Source organism: Electrona antarctica, assembly GCF_951216825.1.
Source record: "Electrona antarctica genome assembly, chromosome: 20".
Classification (NCBI taxonomy): domain Eukaryota; kingdom Metazoa; phylum Chordata; class Actinopteri; order Myctophiformes; family Myctophidae; genus Electrona; species Electrona antarctica.
Window position 1 is genome coordinate 4,836,137 of NC_136801.1, and position 27,602 is coordinate 4,863,738.

Genomic DNA, 27,602 nt, shown 5'->3' on the forward strand with positions numbered 1-27,602 from the left:
GCCTTGGTTAAGATGAATCCCACAAGACAAGACGTATCTCTCTTTGACTGGATTCACTGTCTCAGTGAGGACAAAAATGCTAAAAGAAATGTACTGCAAGGCTCACATACAAGCCACAATGTGGGGATTCAGTGATGATGCAAAGAGGAGAGAGGAGTTATAATAAAGTGTAGGACAATCAGGCTAATGAATGATTTTTTTTACCCATTTTATGACATTTACAGGGAGTCACTGAGAGGTCATACACTGTATGTAATGAAGCCACCAGTGCCCCATTGGCATAGACCTCGTTGCCTAATCACTCTTCTTTATCTGTGTCAGCTAGTGTACCTTACAGTAGCCTCGACCTTACAGTGGAATGGCAGATATGCTAATCAACGTCAATTGTCTCCAAGTGAATCACACAGACTTGGGTGACCAAAAGGCCCTATACAGTCTACAGACATTTACATAATGTGTTCTTCTGTCGTAGGCCGTGGCTCAATGTAGTTTCTTCTGGTTAGATCATACATGGGCAACTGGTGGCCCGGGGGCCACATGCGGCCCCCACCTTCACTTAATGTGGCCCTCAGGTTAATGTCAGAATACTGATATATTGGTTTCAGCTGTTTACAATTCCACAACATGCAAACATGACCCACTTTAATTACTTCAGTCTAAATTAGTAGCTCATTGCTTCAACACAAGTATAATTAAAGGCATTTGAAATTACATAAGAATGTTAATTTTCAGGATTCCAATTAAAAAATAGCAAAAAAGAATTCAAGATTTCAATTCGAATATAGCAAAAATTGCAGATCTACAAGCTCAAAACGCGTCGCACTGCGACGCGTTTTGAGCTTGTAGATCTGCTATTTACGACAGCAATGTGGCCCCTCTGGAGTGAGTGTGGAAATATAGTGGCCCTCGCCATCGTCAAAGTTGCCCAAACCTGGGTTAGATAAAGGGTAGGGAAGTCGATTGGAATTCAGACTTAATGATTTGACAGCAACACTTGTTCATTTGCAAAATAGTTTGGAACACTGGAGTAGGTGAAACAACGTTGTTTGCCAGCTGTCTGGTCATGGCTTCTTGTAGAAGGGACAGTCTGAGGGCAACAGTAACTCCACCAGATCCAGCGCTCACTCATTGAGTTACCCGTTACACATACATTATTCAAGGGAGTGTCATCCCATACCTCGCAAGTGCCACTTAGCCCATTTTAATTTTCAACGTGAATCTATACCCCACTATCTCACAGTAGACTGTGACATAATACATACTTAATGAAGCAAATCAAACCAAAATCATGCCCGACTTTGGTTATCACTGTAGATTTGGAATCTCCATTTAAAACCCCACCATTTACATATACCACTACAGCACTTTCAATAGTGGAAAGACCTTCCAATTACACAATTCTCATCATGGTATATCTAGGCTGCTTTTCAGTAGCCATGGTTGACCATCTTTCATACAGTAGCCATGGTTGACCATCTTTCATAGTTTAACAAACATGCTGGATCTTCAACGAGAAGGAATGACCAGAGTTTTAGGACCTTTCTTTAAATTGCAATTTAATGACATTAGCCTCATAAAAACAAAATGTAACAAAAACATGCATTCCAGCCGATATCTGAGCAGCCCATCTACAGTACTTCATCCGATCGCATGTAGGGCGGTCGGTGTCGCACGCAAAAATAGCAGATCTACAACCTCACGAAGTGATCGTGAGATTGCAAACTCGTGGCCCATTTGCTCAAATTAGACACGCCGGATTCAAAGCCGTTAATGATATTACTTACACTGGCAGCATCCAGTTGAGGGGCATCTCCATCTCCATCTTTTGTTGGCTGCTCGTTCTCCACACACTCTGTGCCCATGACACAGGCGCACAGACATGCCGTCACTTCATTGATATCCGTCTCATCACTAGGTGGTCAAGAGCTATAGCCATTCTCATCCTCTCTCTCTCTCTCAGATCAAAAACATGCACATCAATATAAGACAGGGCTCAGAAACGGGTATCTGTGCGTAGCAGTGAGTGCAGGTAGTGTATGGCTGAGATGCATTTGCAGCCCAGGCAACAGGTTGTCTGTGAAACCAGATCCTTTCGCTCAGATGAGCTGTGGGAACAGAGTCGACCTCGGTGAAGTAACACACCTCCTCCAGTCCTGTGGCTAAGGTTTCATTCATTAAAAAACATTTTCCTCATTCATCAATCTCAAAGAAATCAGGCTATTCAATTTGACAGTTTGACCAGAGGAAGGGTGCATCCACAAATTCCACAGCAAAGAAACCAATTAGCATTTTCCAGAATTCATGTCAACTGTCAAGCTAGCAAATCTTCTTTAAAAATGACACAATTTGGTCATTTTGTACAAGACTTTTATTTACAATGTTAACAGGAAGTGAGTGGGACAGCTGACCGACTGCTTCTCTGGCCAATTTGTGCTCAGAGACGACACTTAAACAAAAAAACAAAAGGAAAAAAAAAAGGTTCCAGCCTTAGTGAAAACAAACAAAAAACACAACAAGTACTCAAAATTTAAAGCAGAAAAAACTTTGTCATAATTAACATAAAAACAAGTTTCAGCTGGCATAAGACAGGGTGGGGGTATAATGAGCAGCATCGTTAAAACCCACAATATGGAGGGAGTCAGTATTTTAACACTTTTGAGGGTGTCCCTCCCAAGTTGCAGGCACTGAACTTCAACATTGAATAAACAGACATACATTAACAGACATACAAAGCACAAAATAAAGCATGACATATATTCACAAGTAGGTTTTAAAGAACAAAACAAAAAAACAACAAAGTGATCTTTGAGCCTTCAGGACGACGGTTTGGGGGGTGAGGTTTACACACATTCACAGAACAGGGATCAAGGGGTGGCGAAATAATTAAGTCTCATTTCCTGAAAAAGGCGCTGCGGGTGAAAGTGTTCCACAGGTGGGAGGGCTTTCGCTTCTGGGGCTCGGCCAATGAGAACACCTGCTGCTGAGGCACGCTGGTTGGCACGGTGACGTGGCGTTGGTGAAGCGGGTGAAGGTTTTGGTGGTGAGGCGGAAGAGAATCAGAGTACCCAATGGCTAACAGAGAAAGTAGAGGGAGATATTATTTAACCCATTTTGACCTGAGATCAGATTCTAAAAATGTCTTCTACATCCTGACAGTTTTCTGAAAAAGCTATGTTTCTATGTCAGTCGTTCTTCGATTTTTCAAAAATACCAGACCTACAAGCTCGTAGCGCACCACTCGGTGCCGCGCTATGAGCTTGTAGATCTGCTATTTTTCAATAGATAAAGCATAACATAATGCTAACACCAAAAGGGGTTCCCGCCCAAAATGGGTTCAAAACCTGACAATTAACCACATATATAGCTTATATAGAAACCTCTCGATTATACTAACTACAGCATCACATAGAATCAAAAATAGCAGATCTGCTACTTTTGAATTTGAATCGTGATAAGTAACAGTTTTGGACATATGTGGATTCTACCCGACAGACGATATATAGCAACATCCATTCAAGTTTTTTCCAGAATCGGCCTCAAGTCGAAATGGGTCAAAGATGACATGGTTGAATTGGAAGCAAGCACAGGTTCCGACTCACACTACACTTATGAAAGATGTTATGCACTATTTGCAATTGGAAAAGATAGTTTGAATTGAGAGGGAGTGAAGATAGATTTTACCAGACATGGCAACCCTTCATTGACTATTTCAATAGGTGCACGCTAACCCCTCCTACACAATAGATAACATAATCGAAAATTGGAAAGGAAAAAAAAAAGTGTTTTTTCTTTATTTAATTTTTTCTCATTTAAAAAGAAAAATGTCTGTAATTCAGTTGATTTACAACAACGTGTTGGGAAAGTTTGAGAGCAAGAGTGTCTGTCCTGGTGTCTTTGTTTGTCTGTTCACATTTGTCACTGTTTAAATGTTTTGTTTTTTCTTGTTAATCACATTTATATACCTATTTTATTATGTATTGTATTTGGAACATTTACACTACCTGTCATTATTATTTTTTTCATTTCATATCACTTAATTACTCATTATCATTGTCAAAGATATTCTGAAGTTATGTCATATACAAAATGCCTAATAAAAACAGTATTAAAAAAAAAGATGACATGGTTACTTACTCTTGATCTTCCCTCGTTTGGCCTTTCTGGCATTAAAAATAGCCCGTTTTCTTTGCTCTTCACTGATCTCCATCCCTGTCACAAGAGAAGAGAGAGAAAAGTAATAACTAAGTGAAGATAACTAAGTGTTAAGTAGTGTATTATACATTTTCACCACATAGATATTATTCTGGAATCTGTGTGGCAGATGGGCACATTTCAAAAACGCCTCTGGTGATAAACCCGCCCCATATTGGCATACTGGGCCCCACTACACCGGGGGCAGGGAAATCCAATCTCAACCGAGAGATTACAGCCTTTTGAACTAGCAGATTCATCTGGTTTCCAGGTTACTATTTTCTAACTAATCATTGTTATAGAATGTTCAGTAACAGAGACCGCCCTGTCTCTCCAGCTCTTAAATAAAACAGAAAATAAATGACTCTTTCTTGATTAGACAAAGAATACTGTATCTAGTTTGCTGCTTAGCAGAAGTTGACATCTTAAAATATATTTTAAAGATGTTTTAAAATATGTTTTTGTAAATGGAAATGACAAACGACTTCCTTTGCACCACTTGCAGGGGGTGTAGTTACAGACTTTGTAGCATTCGAAGATTGTGGGATGGTTGTCTGGCTTGAGAGACTAAACTCCATAGTCTGGGCCGTAAGCAAGGAAGTGAACAGCAGTGTGCATGCACAAAACATGTCTAGGATCGCTGAGGCAAATAAAAAAGCATCACACCCGTGTGAACTGAGTGGTGTAAGGTCTTATATAGACTGATCAGCTGTGGTCTGACGTAATGTCTGACGTAATGAAATCACACCCGTGTGAACTGGGTGACCATAGCAACCGTGCTCATTTTTTACGAACAGACAGACAGACACGTAAACTAACAAAGCCAGTCGTAGGAGTGGTTTACACCACTCAAAAAGAAAAAAGATTTCAGTGATCCCGTTTGATATAATTACAAATCACACCCGTGTGAACAGAGTGGTGTAAGGTCTTATATAGCCTGATCAGCTGTGGTCTGACGTAATGTAATCACACCCGGGTGAACTGGGTGACCGTAGCAACCATGCTCATTTTTTCTGCACAGACAGACAGACAGACAGACAGACAGACAGACAGACAGACAGACTAACAAAGCCAGTTGTAGGAGTGGTTTACACCACTCAAAAAGGACCTAAAGACACATCATAGGCCCCCCGCGGTTTGATTAGAAAAGACGTGTATACACGACCACTGCACAAAAGGTGTCAACACTCACCCATCTCCTGATCCTCCTGGACCTGGCGTCTCTCCCTGGCAAAGGCCTGCAGCCACCGCTGCTTGTCCTGTGGCTTCCTGCAGCAGAGCATACACAGAGTCTCCAGGGTGTCGGCGTTGCGGAGGCGCAGGGCGTTCCTCAGACTCAAGCCCAGGTCCGGGTCCCGGCCGTCGGCCTGCTCCACCACCTCCGTCTGGTCCATGTCTAGCCGGCCGCGGTAGTGCAGTAGGTCCCTGCGCAGGATGTCCTTCTTGCAGAATACGAGCTGGTGGTCGAACAGGAAGAAGTGGCGCTGCTGCGCCTTGCCGTTACGTGGGGTAACCCGCGTCAGCTCGCCAGAGTGGATCAGCTCAGAGCTGCGCTCCAGGGCGTCGGCTCCCTGTGGCAGCAAGTTAACAGTAAGATGTTCATGAATGCAATTTTCTTTATCGCTTAACACATTTTGGACTGAGGTCAATTAAAAGAAAAGGCTTCTAAATCCCCCAAAAAAATCTGAAAAACCTATGTTTCTATGTCAGTGGTGCTCAACCTTTTTCATGTCAAGGACCCCCAGAATTATCTCTATTGGGACACAGACCCCAATCTCAAAATATGTAGTTCCAGGGACCCCCAAGAAGCAAATATTTTAGTTAAAAATGTTCGCTCTGAAATATATATATTCAATGATTTGCGCCACATTTTAACAATTTAAAAAAAATAGCAGACCTACAAGCTCATAGCGCGCCACTCGGTGGCGCGCTATGAGCTTGTAGATCTGCTATTTTTCAATAGCTAAATCATAACATAATGTTTAAAACACCAAAAGGGGTTCCCGCCCAAAATGGGTTTAAAAAAAAGAGAAATCCACTTGTATGAAGTAACATATTGTTCATTTGAGCGTGACCAATAACAAACCTCCCAGTGCAGAATGGCCACCTGCCAGTGAGCGATGGCATCAACACTCTCCAGCCTCCTCTTCCTCTCGTTGATCAGACTGGCCACGTTCTTCATAGCCTCGTACGCATTGCTCACTCCACCGTAGTCACTAACAACGGAGAGAGACCATGTTAGCATCCAGGTACACCACAGCAGGGGTTCATGGTGTTGAACCCCTGATGTTGATGATAGAAAGAGAAGGTTGACAAACTTAAAGGAGAATTCCATACTAAAAGGCTTTCTTACCTTTCTTTGTAGTTGTTACGTCCCCACCAAAGAGGTCCAGATGTTATTTTGTGCAAAAGCTCCTTATTGGCTATTTCCCCTACCATAAGGCCTAAATGAATTGCATTGAATGGGAATTGAATGGGGGTATGGGGTGCTTATTTCCATCGCTCAATTATTTTATATATATCCTCTCTTCATAATGTAAATAATATCCCAAGCGGCACACTTTACTACTTATTTCGATGGAAATAAGCGAATTAACACCCCATAGCCCCACCCCATAGTCCCATTCAATTCCCATTCAATTCAATGCAATTCATTGAGGGCTTATGGTATAGGGGAAATAGCCAATAAGGAGTTTTTGCACAAAAAAACACCTGGACCTCTTTGGTGGGGATGTAACGACTACAAAGAAAGGTAAGAAAGGTAAGAAAGCCTTCTTGCATGGAATTCTCCTTTAAGTTTGTAAGTTATTTGTTGTTCGCAAAAGAAAGTAAATAGGGAAAACAGGGTGTTCTGGCTTCTGGTGGTACCTGTGCTCCTTGGGGGTGTACTTGAGTAGCTCTCCGAGCTGAAGGGGGTATTTACAGATCTTCTGAACCGGTGTGAGTAGGAAGCCGGCAATGGAGATGTCAATCATCTGCTGGAGGAGCCGGCACGCCTCGAAGAAGTGCTTGTAACGTCCCAGCTTCATCAAGCGCTGAAGCTCAGCACACGCTGCTGGGTGGGTGTTGCAGTAGTCCGAGTAGATGGAGAAGCCCTCGCCCTGACCCGGAGCGAGACAGAGAGATTAACCCATTTTGACCTGAGATCAGATTCTAAAAATGTCTTCTACATCCTGACAGTTTTCTGAAAAAGCTATGTTTCTATGTCAGTGGTTCTTCGATTTTTCAAAAATAGCAGACATACAAGCTCGTAGCGCACCACTCGGTGGCGCGTTACGAACTTGTAGATCTGCTATTTTTCAATAGCTAAAGCATAACATAATGCTAACACCAAAAGGGGTTCCCGCCCAAAATGGGTTAAGTGATACTGAATCCGTTGTGAATAAATTAATGAGCAAGTGACCCAAGTGAAGTGTTCGAGGACTGAGTGAGTGAATGTTCAGTGTTTGTGCGTTTAGATCCAATACCTGCAAGAGAAAGCAAGAGCCTATCTCGCTCAGATGTGGTTGATCTTTGTTGTATTTCTTCTCCAGGTCACGGAGGAACTGCCTCTGGAAGCGGTAGATGTCCTCGATGTTGCTGAAGATGGTCTTGAGCTGCTCTTCGGTGAACATGGTCGGGTGTTTACGACACTGGCGGATATAACCCTGGACAGAGAAGAGCAAAGCAAAGGTGTTGCTATTTTATAGTATAGCAACACTGACAGGACAGCCTGGAAACAGTTCAGCTGCTGGCCAACAGGTGCCGCCAAAGGCTAAACATGTAACCATAACCCTGTTGATTTTATTTACTAATTTACTAAGTTGAAGCATTTCTCATCATGTTAATGTAAAAGGAATTCTCATCTCTTCAACATTACCTCCATTTCATTATTGGTGTGAGTAATGATTATTCTCTTGAGACAGACTTTTGGTTCACACAATTATCCTGAGTGACAGCATGCACATTGGAAGCACAGAAAATCCATTGAAAATAAAGCAAATAAAGCCTTTCTGTGTGGAGTTTGCATGTTCTCCCCGTGTCCCCTAGGGTAGGTACCCTCACAAAAACATGCAGTAATCCTGGTCTCTAAACTACCTCCCCCTGGCCAGCCGGGGCGCCAATAACGTGTTCCTTCCACGCACTACGTCCGGCCTGGGAAATTCTCCCCTGTCAGGTGAAAAGAAGCAGCTTGGACTCCTCATGCATAGAAGGAGGCATGAGGTCAGTCCGCTGCCCCCCCCCCAGGTTGGCAGAGGAAGTGTAGCGCCCAGGATTACATTAGATAATTGGCACTGGGTGAAAAAACAGGGTTGCAAAAATCGTGGGATAAAAAAAAATAAAGAAAAAAAAGAAAATAAAGCAGATGTTGTGCCTCCATCCACTTCAGTTTCCCCTTTGCAGTTGTGCAAATAAGCCCTACTTTAAATCAAATTAGTCTTAAGTGATTGTGTGCATTCCTGTACAAAAGTACACAGGATAGGTTGACAGCAAATGTTCCATAAACTAGGGATGTCACTAACAGAACGTCTTGCAATCGGATAGCCGACATCATTTTTATTTAAATTGACGGTGTAGCCTAAAGCTGAAATACAGTTATGATGACCCACATACCCAAACTCGAAATGCACCCAAATCTACATTAGAATGAACATTTATCAGAATACTAGATATTCATTTAGGCATTTAATTATGCCTTGATCTTCGCAGCTCAAATGCATTAAGCAACCTACACATCCTGACCCAGCCCAGGTAACTGTCTGCTTGTAGGTTTAGTATACACATTTTTATTAAAAGATCAACATCTAGAGTGCACTGCAGTCTGTTGGCACAGACATCCCCGGTACTCCCAGATAGCAGATGAATAATGGTTAAGGTAGCCAGTCTGGGGGAGTGTTCCATTCTAATGGATTCATTTCCAGGATTGGGGGGAGGGAAACCTCTCATAGCTCTCCACTTTGTTTACTTGCCCATTTTCCTCAGAAGTAACATAGATGTCAGAGAAGCAGTTCTTCACATTCTTCCTTGTGTCCCCATCCATGCGCAATAGATCGCTTGGACACACAGGTGATGATTATATTCTAAGTGATTAGCATGTTGCTCATGCTGCTGACGTTTAAATTTGAGCACAGTTTTGCAAAGCTCTTATGCAACTTTGCCATCGCCCATCTTTGTGAAATGGTCCCATACTGAGCTATACTTTTTGGTTTAGACTAGTCATTGGTTAGACCAGTCATTAGTCCTACATCTACAACCCATCTCAAACCCTCACCTTAAACCTAACCTCCCACGGGGCAGCACACCTAAACCTAACCTTAACCCATGTCTAACCAATGACTAGTCTAAACTAAGTATGTACCCCATCCCTCTCACTCTTGAACTATCTCTGAACTAGTAGCCTGTGAGCAAATTAGTAGCCGATAAGCATATTCACATATTACTCAACAAATAACAGTTGACATCCCAAACATACACATTTCATACACACTGCAAAATTCTGTGTTGAAAACTCAACCCACTACAGTTAACCCATTTTGGGTGGGAACCCCTTATGGTGTTTTAAACATTGTTATAATTTAGCTATTGAAAAATAGCAGATCTACAAGCTCATAGCGCGCCACCGAGTGGCGCGCTACGAGCTTGTAGGTCTGCTATTTTTGAATGCTCCTGGGGGGTCCCTGGAACAACATATTTTCAGATGGGGGTCAGCGGCCAATTACATATATTTTTGGGTGTCCTTGACATGAAAATGTTTGAGAACCACTGACATAGAAACATGAGGTTTTTCAGAAAACTGTCAGGATTTAGAAAACATTTGTAGAATCGTCCTCAGGTCCAAATGGGTTAAATGAACATGAATTGTTGCCAGTGCCAAGAGTGACGTGGTCTAGGTTGGGCAGCTCCAGAGTGACGTGGTCTAGGTGGTCAGCTCCAGTACCTCACAGATGTCTCTCAGGTGCTTGATGTAGATCCGCTCGGTGTTCATGATCTCTTGGATCACATTGGTCCTCATCTGCTCCTTGTGCTGGCTGCTGTGCGTGTCCCTGTCCCTGGGGGCCGCCGGCTCCTCCTGGTCAGCGATGCTCTCCACACTGTCCCCGCTAGAGTCCTCCTGGTTCACACGCAGCTGTGTACAGACAAACACACATTATGCATGTGAATGCACCACCACACCCGCAGTGGGAACTGAACCCCAACTGGGATCACAGGAAAAACCTTCAGATAAAGCTCTCATAAATGGTACATCATGAGGACATACACATCAGTTTGGTAAATGTCGCTCTGTTTGCAATCATTTATTGCGCTTCACAAACAAGAAAGTGAGATAAAGGGACCATTTTCATTAAAACAAAAATTTAATACACATTGCCGTTAAAATATATGAAATAATTTTAAAAAATGCAAGCAAGTTAACTACTAAAACTATGATAGCCCAAGAATGTTCCACATCACTATGACAACACCACCATGTGCAATTTAACCAACTCCTGTTCAGTCAACAGCACCAGGCAATTACACACAGCACAGCAGATGAGCATCTGCCAATCAACTGGCCTCACCGTGGTAACCACAGCCAGCCTAATTAAGACTCAACTGCCAATCAACAGTGGTCGCCACAGAAACCAGCCGAAGCTCTGAACCACCAAAGCCCTCTACACACAGTATTAAAGGGGGTTAACGGGGCAATGTTTGGAGCAAAGCCAGTTGGAAGGCCTTTGCTTTGTGGTTGGAGAGCAAACATGCATTTGGACACGCAGGTCAGGAAGTCCACTTACCCTGACAAAGGTTGAGGGGAACCAGGCCTCCCTGTCGACGGCCCTGCCCCACCACCAGTCCTTGTGAGAGGCATCCAAGACGCGGATGACGTCGCCTGCCTTGAAGGCCAACTCCTGGTCCTCCATGGTCACATGGTCCCAGAGGGCCTCAGCATACACCGCATGACCAGCGATTATCCACTGATCCCCACAAACACACAGAGTACAATATTACATGCCGGGCAAAGCCATGTCTTATGTCAAACATACAAGATTACATCTGGATGTCTGGGACACTGCAGAATTTGCCTGTTCTGCTAAGGTAGCAGACCAGACAAAGCAACAGCCCCAGTGCATCTTCACAACACACAAACAACTCTTTGTGACTGACTGCACAGACACACTGCACTGGGATTAAAATTGAGCGACAGAATGTTACATCCCAGCAGATCCAACCCGTGTTTTCCACGGTTCAGTTGTTGTCAGGAAGGCAAGCGGTTTGGGATCATGGTGTTAATTCCACCAATAAGCTGACTCACCTCGTTGAGCATGGGGAGCTCCACCCCTGACTGCAAGTAGGGTGTCCCATCACTGAGCTCGTCAAAGCTGCCGTCCTCCTCGCTCACGCTGTCGTCGAGCGCCACCGAGCTCTCTGAGCTCTCATCTGCAATGCACAGATGACAGAATACATGGGCGTATTAACACATTGAGAGCCCACGCAAAACTGCCCAAAATCACTTTCACCTAGAAAATCCATTCACATTTTTTATAATTCAGCTGACTGTGGAGACACATGCTGGAACTTTTTACTTTGAAATGTTTTATAGTTTCTGAGTTATTTAATTTAAACGCCAAATGCATTCTCAATGGCGAAAACACAAACTTTGGCACCACGTATAAAAAAAAAAAAAAAAAAAAGGTTTTGATTTTTCTGTCCACAGACGTCTTGGGCTATGCACGTGCGGTAATACCCAAGACGTCCACAGACGTCTTGGGCACAAAATGTGTTAACACGGTGTGTAAATCTAGCATTACCTGTTGACAAAAACAACAAATCTAGCATTACTTGCAAAACAAAAATAAATCTGCAAAATCAACGTGGTCACAGACCCGGTTCTGTTCCTGCGCTGTCCGGAGACACGCACATCAACATTCCCAGACTCACCATCTCTTGCTTGTTTTTCCCCCCCCGCTATTAACACAATCCCCTGGTTCTCACCGCTGAGGACTCTGTGGATCTTGTGTCGTCCGAGACGGTCCAGTCCGATGGGGGTGCTCTGGGAGAGGGTGGAGGAGGGGCGGAACCTGGCAGACACGGCTCTGTAGGGGGGCACCTGGTGGGACGGGACCGGGGGTCGCGACAGGGGCTGCAGGGGGAGAAACCATTGTGGGATTTAGTTAAGGGTCGTGGATTATAGCAAAAATAACATCTCACGGCTGAAAGAATGACGTTCGGCCAAGTACTAATCTGTGATGAAGCATGAAAGGAGCCCCCACGCACACACTAGGGTTCGGTTTCATAAACAATTGGCACAATATGTAAAATTATGTGTTGGTAGCCATACAGTGTACATCGAGGCTTTTATGAAATATCCTAGAATATGGTTTTCTGGAAGATTGAGCATGTAATGTATTCTTTTGCTAGTTTGACCGCTTAAAATACTTAAAAGATGGAGTGCCACAATTTTTGTATTTTTCCAGTTTTTCATGTGTCTATGAGGTGACAGTACTTCATTAGACACCCTGGAGTCGTTTTTATGTGCAATGGTGTATTAACTTTGTATTTAGGGTTTCTTCCTGGAGGCTGAAACCTTGACAGTCAAACGGGCCAATGAAATAAACAGTTATATAGTGACATCACACTATCAGCCCCTCCCCTAACCCCTCCCCCTTTATCATACAACTACAGCTGTGGGTGCGGCTTCAGTTCAGGTGGATCACCACCCATCACCACCCACCAGGCATACTTAATGAACTGGTGGGCGTGCCCACATAAAAACAACATTTTAACAAATACTGTACATTTCTTTGAAAAAATTATACCTCCTTATATAACAATAAGACCTGATGATCATGTCTTTAGTGTGGAAAAAGATCACGGCACTACATCTTTAAACTAAAGCTGTGCGACATGCTGACTTATATGGAATTAAAATAAGTGCCATGATGGCTCACCGTCACATAACCAACCTATTCAGCAGACTTACTTCTGCATAAAATGATAATGGAGGGGCGAGTTCCGAAAGCAACGCAGAAGTGCATTAATGACGTTATTGCAATTATATTATGTAATGTTTTTAGATTTTGCAGATTTGCACACATTTTGCTAATTTTCCCTTATTAGTAGCCAAAACACCCCTGAGGGGATCGACAACAACGAGAAGTATGATTACTCCTAACGCGACAAGCGACGGGACTGCGATGGTCCGTCAAAAACACAATCTTTGGTTAGAATTGGAAGCATTGATTTAGATCAAGTTATTCACGTTTTAAGATTTTTCCTCGCATCCACTAAAATGGAGGGGGACCACTTTGGATGACGTCCCAACCGGAAATGACATCGAATGTTGCTCAATCGACGCTACCAGCCAGTAAAACTGGTGCGCTCAGTTATATAATTAAAGACGGAACTTTTGATTAATCTCCGTCCTGGGCGCGGAACAGGATTATTTGATAGGACGGAGACCCCCGTTTTTGCCGCTCGGTGTGTTAACAACCTATATATGGCGAAAATGTCAAAACCTCATTATGATTTAAGTAGCATGTGACATGTCAAACCAGGGGGTTTTCATGATTCTGAATCCATTCCAAGCATTAGTTTTGCACAAAAAAAAACACACTCCTTGGGCTAAAAGCCATAGCCGTCATCAGAAAGCCGGGACTTACTGAGGGCAGGCGGCACTCCTTCTCCTCGGGGGAGGAGAACAGCTCCTCTCCTCCTATCACTGAGACGGGCCGCGGCTTTCGGCTCTGAAGGTCCCCATTGACGCCACGGCCCTCAGGACTGTCTCCACTCGCACAACTGTCATTGCTATTGTAGTCTCCACAGGATGTTCCGTTTGTAGTCCTTTCATCCGGATGCGGCTCTGCCTCTTCCTCTGGGATGGGGCATTTCCTTGACACCAGCTGGCCGTAGGCAGAGATTGGCCGAGGCCGCGATCTCCCCGCCCTCCGCCTGGGGTTGACGGACGGCGTTGATTCTATGGAAGAGGTGGACGCCTCTCCAGGGGATGAGGATGACCCTGTGGATGATACTGGCGAGAGAGGAGGGGTGCTGCTGCCTGCGTTTTGGTCAGATGATGCCTGGAGAGCAAGGAGGGGAGGGGGAGGGGGGGCAAAGGTCAAAGTTCACAGGTCAATGAGGCTAATTTATCACTCTTCCCCCATTCAACAACCTGCAATGGTCCCGTGATTTACAGGCTGTAGGACAGAAAGTCTGTGAACATGTTAATCAGAAACAGAGCTGAGTGCCTTCAAAGTTAGTAAAACTGTCTACCCATTTTGGGCGGGAACCCCTCTTGGTGTTAGCATTATGTTGTGCTTTAGCTATTGAAAAATAGCAGATCTACAAGCTCATAGCGCGCCACCGAGTGGCACGCTACGACCTTGTAGGTCTGCTAATTTTTTTTAAATCGAAGAACGACTGACATAGAAACATAGCTTTTTCAGAAAACTGTCAGGATTTGTGATCTCAGGTCAAAATGGGTTAAAGGCAAAACGAAAATGCTACATTAAGGAGTCATCTTCCAAGGAACCGTATCAGGATTCTCACTGAAAGTCTGGCACAAACCATGTGAAAGTATTCAACTATTCACACAGTGATTGCCCAAACACTCAACACACAAGTGGGTGTGTTGAGTGGGATTATCAAGGGTTATCAAGAAAATATGAAAAAATATTTCCCTTCATTTAGTGATAACATCCTGCATGTGTACATACAGTATGATACATCTATTGTATGGCTAAAATGGTCAAATATTGGCTAATAGTTACTCATCTAAAAAGTTTTCTAAAATTGTTTAGTTATAGCGAATGATACTCGGGCTGAAACCTCACCTCCTTGTTCTCTCGGTCTGGGTCCGGTCCCCTGCATATGCACTGAAAAGGCACACAGTGGCCCAGCACCATTGTGAAATATACCCACACTCATATACAAACATACACACAGGCCCGTCTCCTGAAAGCAGTCTTCACAAGTCCAGGTAATGCCTCCCGCCTCTTGCTATTGAACGGAAACCAAATAGTATTTCCTCCATTGATCCTCTTAATCAGAGTCTGGCTATATGGCTAGGCTTTTATCTAAATCCATTTAGCTATATGTTTACAATTCTGCCTGTACGCCGGTCTGTGTTGCTCCAGCTATCCTGGGCCTAGTACGCATTGTTATCGGACTTTGACCCAGCGGGCTGCCACCACCACCACAGGGGGGGAGGGGAGGGGAGGGAAACGGACAGTGGGGAGGGGGGCTGGGGGGGAGCATGGTACTTACTGATAGCTGCCTAACCTGCCACAGCAACTTGGAACATGGAGCTGGAAGCTTTGCGCAAGGGCTGCTAATCACAAACAAGGTGTAATTATTAACCCTGGGCAGCTCCTTCAGTACAGTGTGGAAGGTAGAACAGTACCACTGGCCTCAGCATGTGACCCAGCTGTAGCTGGACGGTAGAACAGTACCACTGGCCTCAGCATGTGACCCAGCTGTAGCTGGAAGGTAAAACAGTACCACTGGCCTCAGCATGTGACCCAGCTGAAGGTAAAACAGTACCACTGGCCTCAGCATGTGACCCAGCTGTAGCTGGAAGGTAAAACAGTACCACTGGCCTCAGCATGTGACCCAGCTGTAGCTGGAAGGTAAAACGGTACCACTGGCCTCAGCATGTGACCCAGCTGAAGGTAAAACAGTACCACTGGCCTCAGCATGTGACCCAGCTGTAGCTCACAACAATGTTTATGACTCAGGATGACAGAAGGGGAGGGAGGGGAGTCAAACGGCGCAAAGATTTAAGTTACTATTGTTGATTAATTAATTTCATTGACACTGGTGGGGAGTGCAACAGCTAATCACACTAATAGATTCAAGTGATTAAAAAAAAAAGTTCAATCATAACTGAAGTGTTGATTTCGTCGACTAATAACTATGAGAATAAATGTTCATCGGCTACCTTTTTTTCACTGACTAAAACTAAATGAAAACTAAGCCATGATGACTAATGAGCATGGCGCCTGTCACAGACACGCACAGAGCAAACCTCAGTGGAGTCGCTGCCTGCCAGACATGCACAGAGCAAACCTCAGTGAAGTCGCTGCCGGCGTTAATTGGGCCGCCTCAGCATCACGTTCTCACTCACATGGTTCACTCAGCCAATCACAGACTCACTCCATCTTCATACCGCTTATACTCTGCTTATTCAGATTTCACTCTGGAAGAGAGCATACACTAAAATCAGGGGTTCTCAACCCGTGGGTCGCGACCCCTCGGGGGGGTCGCCAAATTATTTTAGGGGGTCCCCAAAATGTTTTCAAAAAAAAAAAAAAAAAAAAAAAAAACGATTTTTCAAAAATAGCAGACCTACAAGCTCGTAGCGCGCCACTCGGTGGCGCGCTATGAGCTTGTAGATCTGCTATTTTTAAATAGCTAAATTATAACAATGCTTAAAACACCAAAAGGGGTTCCCGCCCAAAATGGTTTAAGGTTATTGTAGCAGTCAATTTATATTGGGGGTCGGGAGGGGGCGGGGCGGGGGTCCCGAGACGTTGCCAAAGCATTTTCGGGGGTCCCCGGCCAAAAACGTTGAGAACCCCTGCACTAAATGTCTAAATTGTAAAAAAAAATAATGGGGAGGTCATATGTAATTCCATAATATAATTAATATAATTTAAATGTGACCGGGTCTGGCAAATAGGCCCTCATCTCGACCAGAGTAATTTTTCAGTTTTTTACAGATTATTAAAGTACAGAATGTAAGCTTTCATATGATGTATCATTCAATGAAATTGGAAAATATTTGAAGGAGATATGACCATTTTAAAGTGATTGTACCGTTTTCCCCAAAGCTGAGAAAAGCCCCTTTGAATATTCACTAGCTAAAATAGCCGTTCTACAAGCGCGCCATGAGTCGCATTGCAATGCGCTGTGAGCTTGTCGTAGATCAGCATTTTTCGCGTGACACTGTGATACGACGAAGTATAAAACAGGGTTTAAGTAGTTAATCAGATTAATCAATTTAGTAAATTATTAAAGGAAAAAAAAACAATTTGAAATGCTTCATATAGATTCATTGATATGTAATATATACAAATATATCGATTATACATTTAAGAAAATGCTCTTATCGATTAATCCAAAACAGAATAAATCGCCAATGACATAGTCGATAGTTGCAGCCCTTGTGGGGAACTTTGGACCGGTGTGTTGCTCGAACTGTTGCACTCTCAGCTGCTGCTCTCTGGCGCTGGAGCTTGGCTACAGTTCAAATATCATGTACAGTATGCACATGACCTTATCATGGGAGTTTTGACACAAAAATCACTACTACCAGGAGGTGCTAAGTTCAGTTTCCAAGGCAAGGGTCGATGGCATTGCGTCGAGTAATAATTCATTGATGATCCTTCCTGCTCCAGGTGATAAGGCAGACATTTGATCTTTTTATTGCCTTCATCCCATTGTTACTTCACACAGATGAGACACAACCCATGACCTCGCAAGTCCTCACTCACAGAACCTATGACCTCATGAGTCTTCACTTCCAGCGTCTGAAACAGCTGATTAATGGCAGGGCTGTTTCAGCCTTGAGAGAAGGACACGCTGGTTCACAGGTGGTTACTACTATACTGTAGTTTAGTCTCCTTCCTTAGAGAAGGACACGCTGGTTCACAGGTGGTTACTACTATACTGTAGTTTAGTCTCCTTCCTTAGAGAAGGACACGCTGGTTCACAGGTGGTTACTACTATACTGTAGTTTGGTCTCCTTCCTTTGTTTAGCTTTTATTTCGTTTGTCTCGTTTTTGCTTTTTAACCATCTTTTTCTCCCCAATTTAGTCTTTAAATGCCACATACTTCCTACACATTCACCTGCAGTGAGGAGTCCCCCCCCCCCCCCCCCCCCTCCCAACACTCCCTGACGACAGGTGCCATCCCAGCCCGTAGGAGTATGTGCAATTACAAATATCAACTTCCCTGCCCGGCTTCCCTCCCCCGAACACGGGCCAATTGTGTTCGTAGTTCGTACACTATTGACGCTTGACAAAGCCAGATGCAACGCGGTGGATTGAAGCGATGAGCCTATGTGGTGACAGGCAGGTACTTTACGACCCGAGCGCTTCTTTGTTTAGCTTTTTTTCCCCTTCACTTTGGCCCTTTACAATTTACTGTGCCACTTTATAGTTGTTTGTATTGATATTTTGTTGATATGACATTTTACCATTTTTTGTTACGTGTTGTGCAAAGAGATTTGTAAACTGTTTTTAGTTTTAGAAAAATGAATAATAATAATTATTAATATGATGATATAAGGACACAGTTCCTTGCTAGCTTCATTCAGCTGCAGGACATTACCTTCATCCCTGAACACTAAAAATGGTTATTTTCAAACAGAACCGGTGCATAAAGACGACTTCCTTGTTACACAAGGGACACTGTTTGTTCAGGAGGGAGGGTGCCATCTTTACCTGGTCCACTGACTGCTTACCTCTTTTGGTTGCGACGTGACGTTGGTCTGGTCTTTGCTTCCAGAAGGTTCAATGAGGTTGAGTGGCGGGGAATGGCATTCTGCGGTCAGTGTGTAGCAGCTGGTTGAAGTTATAGACAAAGCATTGTAATTAGAGAGAGAGGGTGAAGCCCCTTCTTTCCCCTCTGCGTTCTCCACAGAGACGGTGCTCATATGAACCTGGTGCAGGACCGGGCTGAAGACAGAGGGACCGGGCTGAAGGACCGGGCTGAAGACAGAGTCAGGCGGCGGGTGGAGCACAGGGGTGGATTCAACTTGGGGCTGCCTCCCGTCCGTGCTCTCCCCGGCCTTCCGAGTTCGGGCGGGCGAGGGCCGCCGCTGCCGCTCATTGGCAGGCAGGCAAGGCAGTCTGCGGGAATAGTCATCGTGGAGACGGCTGAGGGGTGACAGTGGAGATGTGGGGGAACAAGGGCCCGGGGAGCTGCCGAGCCGCCTCCGGGTGGTGATGTCCGTCATGCTGCCCATGAGCCTCAGCATCTGGTCCTTGGCCCTCAGAGGGTTCTTACAGCGTGGGACGCTGCTGCGTCCGCGTACGTCCACCGACGAGGCACTGGCCGTCCTCTGGAGGCTTGCGGTCCTGTTGGGTCTGCTGGTCTCTGGGGAGTCTGGCGCAGGTGACGTAGGACTGGGTGAAGAAGGGGCTTTGCGTCTGAAAGACGACTTGAAAAGGTTCAGGTTTTCTGCACTCTTGCTCAGTCTGCGCATCACCTTCACATTTGTGTTGGCGTTTACTCCCTCTGCGTGCGGGTCCACCTCTGACCCTGACCCTTCAGCTGGCTTCTCGCTGCACACCGTCACATCCTTGTTGCTTCCCCCTCGTCTCCCCCGACCCGAGTCGAGTAAACTGATTCGTCCTGCTCCGTAAGCTCGCCTGATACTCCTAGAGAAACGAGTGTTCCTCTGAGGACCATTTCCTTCCGCATCTTCTTCATCCTCAACGTCACAGTCCTCATAATCAGAGCCTAGGCTAGTAACAGCAACCTTATGGCCGTTAGACACAGTGCATCCCTCTGAAAATGTGAAGAGGTCAGCCGCATGGCCTGGACCACTGCCTTGATTGCTCATGATCAAGCCAATAGCTAGTTGCTGATTGGTTGTAGGACTACACTCTTCATCGTGATTGGCTGTTCCTCTGCTCTGGATTCCCTGGAGCACAGAGGAGCGCAGCTTCTTGAAGGAGTCCACGACAGCAAGTCCTGAAAGGCCCGGCCAGGCCTGTGGGCCACCAGAACCATGCGAGCCCTGGAGGGAGGGGGGACAGTCCGTACTTGGACTGTGCCCAAGGACAGGACACTTCTTTGGGTTAGAGAAGAGCCTCATAATCCGTGAGGGGTGGGGCTTGTCATCAGGTTGGCCTATCACAGCACTGGACCAGGCCGAGGAGTTGATGCCATTGAGCCTGCTCTCCTCCGAGTGAGGATCTGAGGTGACTGGCTGTATCTGGGTAACACAGCCAGACAGCAGGCAGGGGGCTGCAGTCCTCTCAGCATGGCTCTGGTAGGGGTAGATGTCACTGAGGGGTCGACTCCGGGGCTGAAGGGGTGGGTCGCCTTTGGGGCCGAGAAGGCAAGGAACGGAGTCTTCGATGGTGGACAAAGTTCCCTCTGTTTGGTCCGCCTGCAAATGCAATGTATAGATGAATTAGTACCATGGTCCTCAAAGTTTTTAATTTCAGATTGGTAATGGTATACATTAGGCCACAGACCCCCATTTGGTTCCAGACCTCATGGTCTGCAACCCTGAGAGTATACAAATGAACCAAATGGATCCTTACAGGTCCTGTAAGTAAGGGTCCATTTGGTTCCTGATCTCAACTATAAATCATTTAGTTGGGGGCCCCCTGGAACCCGCTCAAGGACCCCTGGGGTGCTCGGACCCCACTTTGAGAACCACTGCATTAGTATTAAAGATTAGTAAAGAACACAGTGGTATTTCTGGAGCCCTGACTAGTATACAGACAGACTGAGAAATACAGTGAGTGAGAGCAGGCTAAGCTGCTGTACATGGCGGTCAGGAGAACAGATTCATGTTACCTGACCAGTGTGATCAAACCAAAATGGCTTGACTTAGACACCTTTTGAGTGAGCAGCTGTAGCCAGTATTGTTTGTATGTCAGTACAGACATATACTCAATCATACATTTTTATGGCATGCATATTTGATATTAAGCACAATAGACTGAGGAATAGTTGTACAGGAACTTGCTGTATATTTGACTACATACAGCGAATACAGTTAAACAATAAACAGCAATAAAGTTGAGTTTGAGGTGCTTAAATTCACATCACCTGAAATGTTTTAGCCCAAATGTTCCCATTCCTAGGTAACTTATTTGAATCAGTGAATGAAAAGTCAGATCTGAAAGATAAAGATAGTGATGGAATATATTTTGAAACCAATCTACGAGTGGAAGATGAAAGAGATTGTCACAGTAATACTACAGTGCATTCCTCAGAGAAAGATCATGGAAGATAATTGCAAATGTGTAAAAAGCGTGTTACGGGGAATTTAGAGAATGACGTGCATGTCGTGTGTGTAAGCATGGAGCTGAACTGTTCCATGTATACACCGACTATGATGATACAAGTTCATAACCGTTTATAACTGTGCTGGGGCGCTGAAACGGAGCATCGCTCAGAATGTGTGGGAGCAGCGGGAGAAGGCCACGTTTCACACTGTGAGAACACAGAGTGCATTTCTCCTTGGTGCAGTATTTCCAAGTCCAAGGAGAGTTGAGGCCCAGGCAGGGGTCGCACTGAGCTGTGTGTGTGTGTGTGTGTGTGTGTGTGTGTGTGTGTGTGTGTGTGTGTGTGTGTGTGTGTGTGTGTGTGTGTGTGTGTGTGCGTGCATGTGTGTAGCAGGGCAGCAACTAATGCAGCTGAGTCTTTGATGCTAGTGGTTGTGGGGGTTGCGAGCATGACTAAGCAATGAGAATCGCTAATCCATTGTGATTGATGCAATAAATTGCCCGGTTTTCTACAGATTACGTCGACGGTGAGGTGATGGCAAGGTGGGGAGGTTGAGGTTTCGAGAGGTCCCTGGAGTGGACTCTCAGCTTCTCATTGAATGCAGACCTCCTGGGCAGCAGCACTGTTAAAATACCTCCAATATGCTGGTAGCCTGCAGCAGTGGCCTGGGACAGACTGAATATACAGGGGATCCTAGTCCTACATATTCCATTTCCAACTTTGCAAGCTTTTTCTAGACAAAAATGCCTTATCTGGGTTTAAAGGTTTTGGTTTGGTGCCCAGGAGGATGTGTGCTAATATTGGCTGAGGCTGGGCAGTGGGCACCATATCTATGTCATATATCATGTATATACCCTTGCTGAAGGTCTTCAAAATAAATGTAACAATTAGGCCATATAGGCCTGCCCTGTATATTATATGTATTTGTTTTGTTTTTTTAATTCACCAGTCTTTTCCATTTTCTGGAAAGCAAATAAATAAGTTACCTTGCTAATCTTTGTTAGAACCAGCGCGGTCCATAGAACATAACCTTGTGCTGTTTGTCTGGTATGACACAGCCTCGTGTATATTTTTACTATGAACAGTGAACACAGCATTGCTTATTCGATTGTTGCGGGAAGTGGTCCGGGGGGATGGGGGACTCCAGTCAGTCTCCTCGCCTGCTCTGCAGCAGCAACAGATGGGCTTTCTCTGTCCAAGTGCCTCTGGAGTCTGCTGTCATTCCAACCAGCTCACTCCATCACACTGAACACTTATGTAAACACAGAGCTACCGCTGCCAAGCACTGCTGCTGACGGACAGTGAACACCCCCTCGCAAAACAATGTGCTGTTTTCAAAGCTATGCTCAATTGTGTTGTTGTTCCTTTCCTCCTCTGCCCCTGGAAAAAAGAAAACTCGGTGAACGGAGAAAAAAAAGGAGAGTGGAGACTCGATCAATTGTTCCGTGTATCGTCCGAGCCCAAACGTGAGGAAAGTGTGGGGGGGGAACAACATTTCTACAGAGTTAGGTGTCTCGTGTTTTTTTCCCCAAAAACATTCCTCTTCATCTTATCAGCTTTTCCACCACCTCTATGCACCCCCCCCCCACCCCCCATGAGGCACCAACTGTCACAGGCCAGTTGGCATCCACAACACTATGCAGTGTTGATAGCAAGGAGCCAGAACACATAGACCTGGGCTATTCCATTTCACAGGAGGCTCAGGCTCTGCCTTGCCAATATTTTATTTAGCCATGACTTTTAACACATTTTAGGTGCTCTAGGTAATCCTTTTAGCTCCAATCACTGTGATTTTATCTTATTTTTTCAATCCAAGCATTACCACAGCACAGCTCAATTGCACTGCAAGACCTGGCCTGTGTGGTATTTATTTTACCTGTAGACCTCTGAAGACCTGCAAGAATCTGTTTATTAACATAGTAATATAGTTTACAGTGCAGAGCCAGCTCAGTGCTGAGTTGTGTATTGGTCCTCCCTGGTTCACAGTTAATTAAGAGCTCAGGGAGGAGAAGAACCCCCCCCGCATGGCAGCCAGCTGGAGCCAGCTGTAGATTAGACTCCCGGAGACCAGGACAGACCTGCGTGCATGGATACACAAACACAGGGGCAGAAAATAGCCAAAAGCACGCCTTGCATAAACACACGTCTCACACACACAATGCTTTAGGACATCCTTTCCCACCGGATAAAATGTGCAATGGATTCGCAATTTCGCATTGCACTTAGGTGCCGCATCACGCATATGCAAACATACACCCATGACTTCGCCAGTTGGTAAACACACTGCTACATGAAGACAAGACCAGGGAGGAAGGCATTCTTCTATCTCACTCCCTTTCAAATTCTCTCTCGCTTCCCATTTGTGTGGAAGTCAGGCTCTTATGTAAGAGGTCATAAATGCATAATGATTAGTTAACTCCCGCCCCTGGTTCACCTCTAAAGTAGTATGTGCTGCCTCAGGCTAGGATAAAAACTAATTAGGTCCAAAATGAACTGAAAATTAAAAAAAGTCAGTCAGACAGAGTATGAAGGGAAGCACTTTCAATTCTCTGGCTTAGCTGTGAGACACCCTGAAGCACCTCTGCCATTCCTTTGTAAAGTGGTTAGTTTACTAGTTGCCCATCAGTCTTGAGTCTTTACAGAAACCTACAAGGAAAACGGCTTTTCAGGTGATTTACAGCAAAATGGCCTCCCAAACGTTCTACAGAAAGGGAATGGTCAGTGACTCAGTGTGTGTGTAGATCCGTAAGTGGGAATACTTCTGGAAAGGTTTAACAGAAAGGATTTTATCTTGTTTTCCAAGTGGATGGGAATCCACATTTGAAGTTGTTTCACTGTCTGGCAAGATAAATCAAACACACCTTCATAAATCTGAATCAACATTCATAAGCTATTTCTCCGACATTTCAGAAAGCTTAACTTTTTATGCAGCGTTTCCCTCGGCCAAGAGTCAAGTCTGAGGCCCGGGTGGTCTGAGGAGACATTACAGGGGACTGAATGTCCGAGTCCAACAGCAAGACCAGCCGAGAGTTTGAGGGGTGTGTGTGTGTGCGTGCGTGCGTGCGTGCGTGCGTGCGTGCGTGCGTGCGTGTGTGCGTGCGTGCGTGCGTGCGTGCAGCCATGTCTTCTTCCCTACCAGTACTAATCAGATTACCAAAGCTTTACCAGTCTGTGTTCGGGACTTGTTTCATCCACACATTATAGCCTAATCAGAGAGACAACTAGGCTATTCAGCCATACTGACTGAGAGACAGACAAAAAGATCTATTATAAGACACTGCAGTGTTTTCCCACAGGAGGCACCAATATGTGCTTTTAACAAGCACTGGGTGCCAAGTGTTGACAAATGGAAGGTGATCTGGGATAAATGCCAACTGCCATGTTAATTTACTGTAATAGTTATAATGTATAAAAAGGTATTAAAAAGGTAGTTCACTAAAGTAGCCACACGTCTGGCAAAGGGATGATTTCAAGACAACCATCTTCTAAAAACGGCCGGATTGCTTAAAAATCGGAAATAGGTTTTGCAAAGTGCAACTAGCTCAGGTGACCTCTCTGTCAAGCTGTAGGCTACTCCAGCAGTCTCAAATTGTGGCTGTGACCTAGTTCCTTATAATTTGATGAACGAAGACAGAGACTGGGGCCACACCCCCTCCATAGATCATGGGAAGCACCGGTATACGCCAAAGCCAGGGAGTGTCAACCACTTGCACCAACACCAAGGCATCCGCTAACTCACCCACCTGATCCACTGCGGCTTGTCATAGAAACAGCCACCCAGAAATCCAACACCGCACCACAGTGTACAGAGTTTAGCAAGGACAAAACGTTATTAGGCCAAGTTAACAACAAGCTAACCGCAGTACAGCACTCAACTAGGCTGTTCTACCAGCATTGTACAACTTATTCCACAAATCTGACTATGCTCTGTGTCAGATTCTGCGTCTTTTACATGTACTTTTCCTTAGGCCTGTCACTATTATTACATAATTGTCTAATTGCAAGTATTTGAGATAATTTGAGATATTCTTTTTGCACAATGTAATAATCATAGGTATTTACATGTAGAAAAATGTTCATACATTTAATTCAAACAAGCTTGTACAAGTTACATTTTAAATTGTTAATTGCAATTATATGTGAGAACAATTTGTCTTCAAATAAAATGTCATGATCATGATGACAACCCCATCTTCTTTCTTGTGTTTAATTGTCATTGCTGCTATGACACCTTTATTTCCCTCCAGGTACTATCAATGAAGGCTATCTTATCTATAAGGGCATAGCATACAGGTTACCAGGTTATAGGCATAGTTACAATTTTGCCAACATAGTGTAAAATGGATTTATGCTCCATAAAACTATGTTCATGATTAATAAATTACAGTCAAAAGGATTTGACTTTGTGAGGGGAAAACATAGTTTAAACCAAACTATTCTTAATGTCGTCTGATGAGTAAAACTGAATGCTCGCCATTGTTTGCTCAACTTGCCTGCACCAAAAATGGAATGGTGCCGTGAGAAGTATTATACCTTCTGCTCCTTCATACTTCATATGAAGGAGATACTGAATCTTTAGAATACAAGCAGTGTAACTGCTTGTATTGTTTGTATTGTATTGTATTGTAGTGTTTTGTATTGTAGCGTTTTGTGGAACTCTCAGTCAGTCTGCAATACAATCAATGCAAATTTGAAATACAATGCAACAGGTGGATATACCATAGTTATATACCCTAGTTTCATGGCAGGGGAGCTGTAAAAACAAGTTGATGCAAAAACAAACACTGTATGGATGACTGCAAATCCCCTCAAAATATGTATTTATTACAGCATGACCAGAATTAACTATGACTCGCAAACAAGCATCAAAGAGGATTACTGTACACAGTGCATTATTTTCTTCTTTTTTTAAAAAGCTTGCAATGAACTCGGGAGGGGGAACTGCTTATTTATTTGTGCATTAATGAACTTGCTTTGCCCATAAAGCTTTGTAGTTGCTCACTGTTGCTGAGGGCCCCCACCCCTTCCTTCACCATCTCACTGCCTGGCATCTCCCACATCACTATAACAACCAAGGCTGTAATGCACTACAATAGCCCTCTTTCGTTCCCTTTCCAAAAGCACACAACAGGCAAACAAACCTTTACTATTGTGATGTAAAACGGTAAAACAGAGCGGCAACGTAACACAAATAAACAGACGTCGTACTGTTATTTGAACATTTGATCGCATGATTTTGTTTTGTTTAATGGATACGATCACATGGCGCATAATGGTGCTTCCTTACCCTCCTCATAGTCGGAGTTGTCCTTTTTGATTTTTCACATCAACACAGCAGCTGTTTTTGTTGGCTGACCATGGTCAACCAGACCAGATTTGGAAGGCTGGGTTTCTCTGAAGTCCAAAGGTTGAACTCGACGCTCACATTAGAAAACAACATGTTGTCAGGAGTAAAAGCTTTTGGTTAGCCGCTACCATGCCAACTACCTCGCAACATCTTGAGACAAACGGCTGGCTAAGTTTTCAAACACCGGGCTATACACTAGCAACTCCAGCTAGCTCAAAGTTCACTTGCAAGTTGCAACTTCTACTAAAACCAACCAATTCCTACGCAAAAAAAATCTGTTGTCTCCGCTTTCACCGATCGGAAGAAGCTCTCTCGACGGACCTCGTGTGTAAACAAAACAATAATAAATACGGAATGGTTTTAAATATCTAGAAATGGTTCAAAACAACCCGGGATGAGTCCGTAGATGCTCCAGCACTAGAAGTGCTCCTTGGCAGGTTGAAACTGCACGGAGCATCACTGCACTTGTTGCACTGATTAAAGGGGAGGGGCCATGAGGTTTGGTTATGAGGTTATTGGTTGACCGGAGCGTGACCAGTCCACGACAGCCAATCGCGGATCAATTGGTGAGTCCGTGATCTAAAGACGCGCCTTTGATACGTCCCATTGAAGAAAAAGGTGCAGCGTAGCGTTGAATGAGGAATACAAACGTCTCAGTCACTAGTTTTTTTTCTTCTGTCTGAGTGATTGGTATGCACTTTCTCTGAGCTTATTATTGTAAAACAAACAGGACTAGACAGTCCAGTTATTTGGCATTGCATTGTGTCTACTTAGCCTACATTACGAGCCCATCCCCATGTCAGACCAGACCGCATAATTAGTTAGGATGTGTTAGTCATTCAATGTTGTTTTGTAATATTGTGAAACTTCAGCACCACAACAATGTACTGGGGAGGAGTGAATCATTTTAGGGAAAGCATAATTATAGCAGATCTCACGTTTATTTTTTATTTTTATGGAGACCACAGAGGTGGAAACATTTTGTTTTGAACAGTTGAATTACACCTCCCCCTCCTCACAGCAACAACACACAAATTAGTGTTTATGGTTCATTTTAATTACATAGTAGGCCATACTGAAGATCCAGCTACAATGAATAGGCGTATGTAATTTCAGGTAAAATGTGGGACTTGAG

The 27,602-nt window shown here is 44.4% G+C and overlaps 1 protein-coding gene across 1 annotated transcript; it reads right to left on the reverse strand.

The window, feature by feature from the left end:
• Window positions 1-2,317: 2,317 nt before the first annotated feature.
• spata13 (spermatogenesis associated 13) lies at window positions 2,318-26,927 on the reverse strand. The gene is made up of 13 exons (XM_079489999.1): window positions 26,408-26,927; window positions 18,614-20,269; window positions 13,812-14,228; window positions 12,145-12,292; window positions 11,465-11,589; window positions 10,947-11,126; window positions 10,109-10,297; window positions 7,659-7,838; window positions 7,060-7,292; window positions 6,278-6,407; window positions 5,384-5,762; window positions 4,135-4,209; window positions 2,318-3,072 (listed from the first exon to the last, which is right to left on the reverse strand). Exons 1-13 carry the CDS (start codon window positions 26,414-26,416, stop codon window positions 2,891-2,893), a joined length of 3,903 nt encoding a protein of 1,300 aa, XP_079346125.1. The 5' UTR covers window positions 26,417-26,927; the 3' UTR covers window positions 2,318-2,890.
• Between the last annotated feature and the right edge of the window lie 675 nt (window positions 26,928-27,602).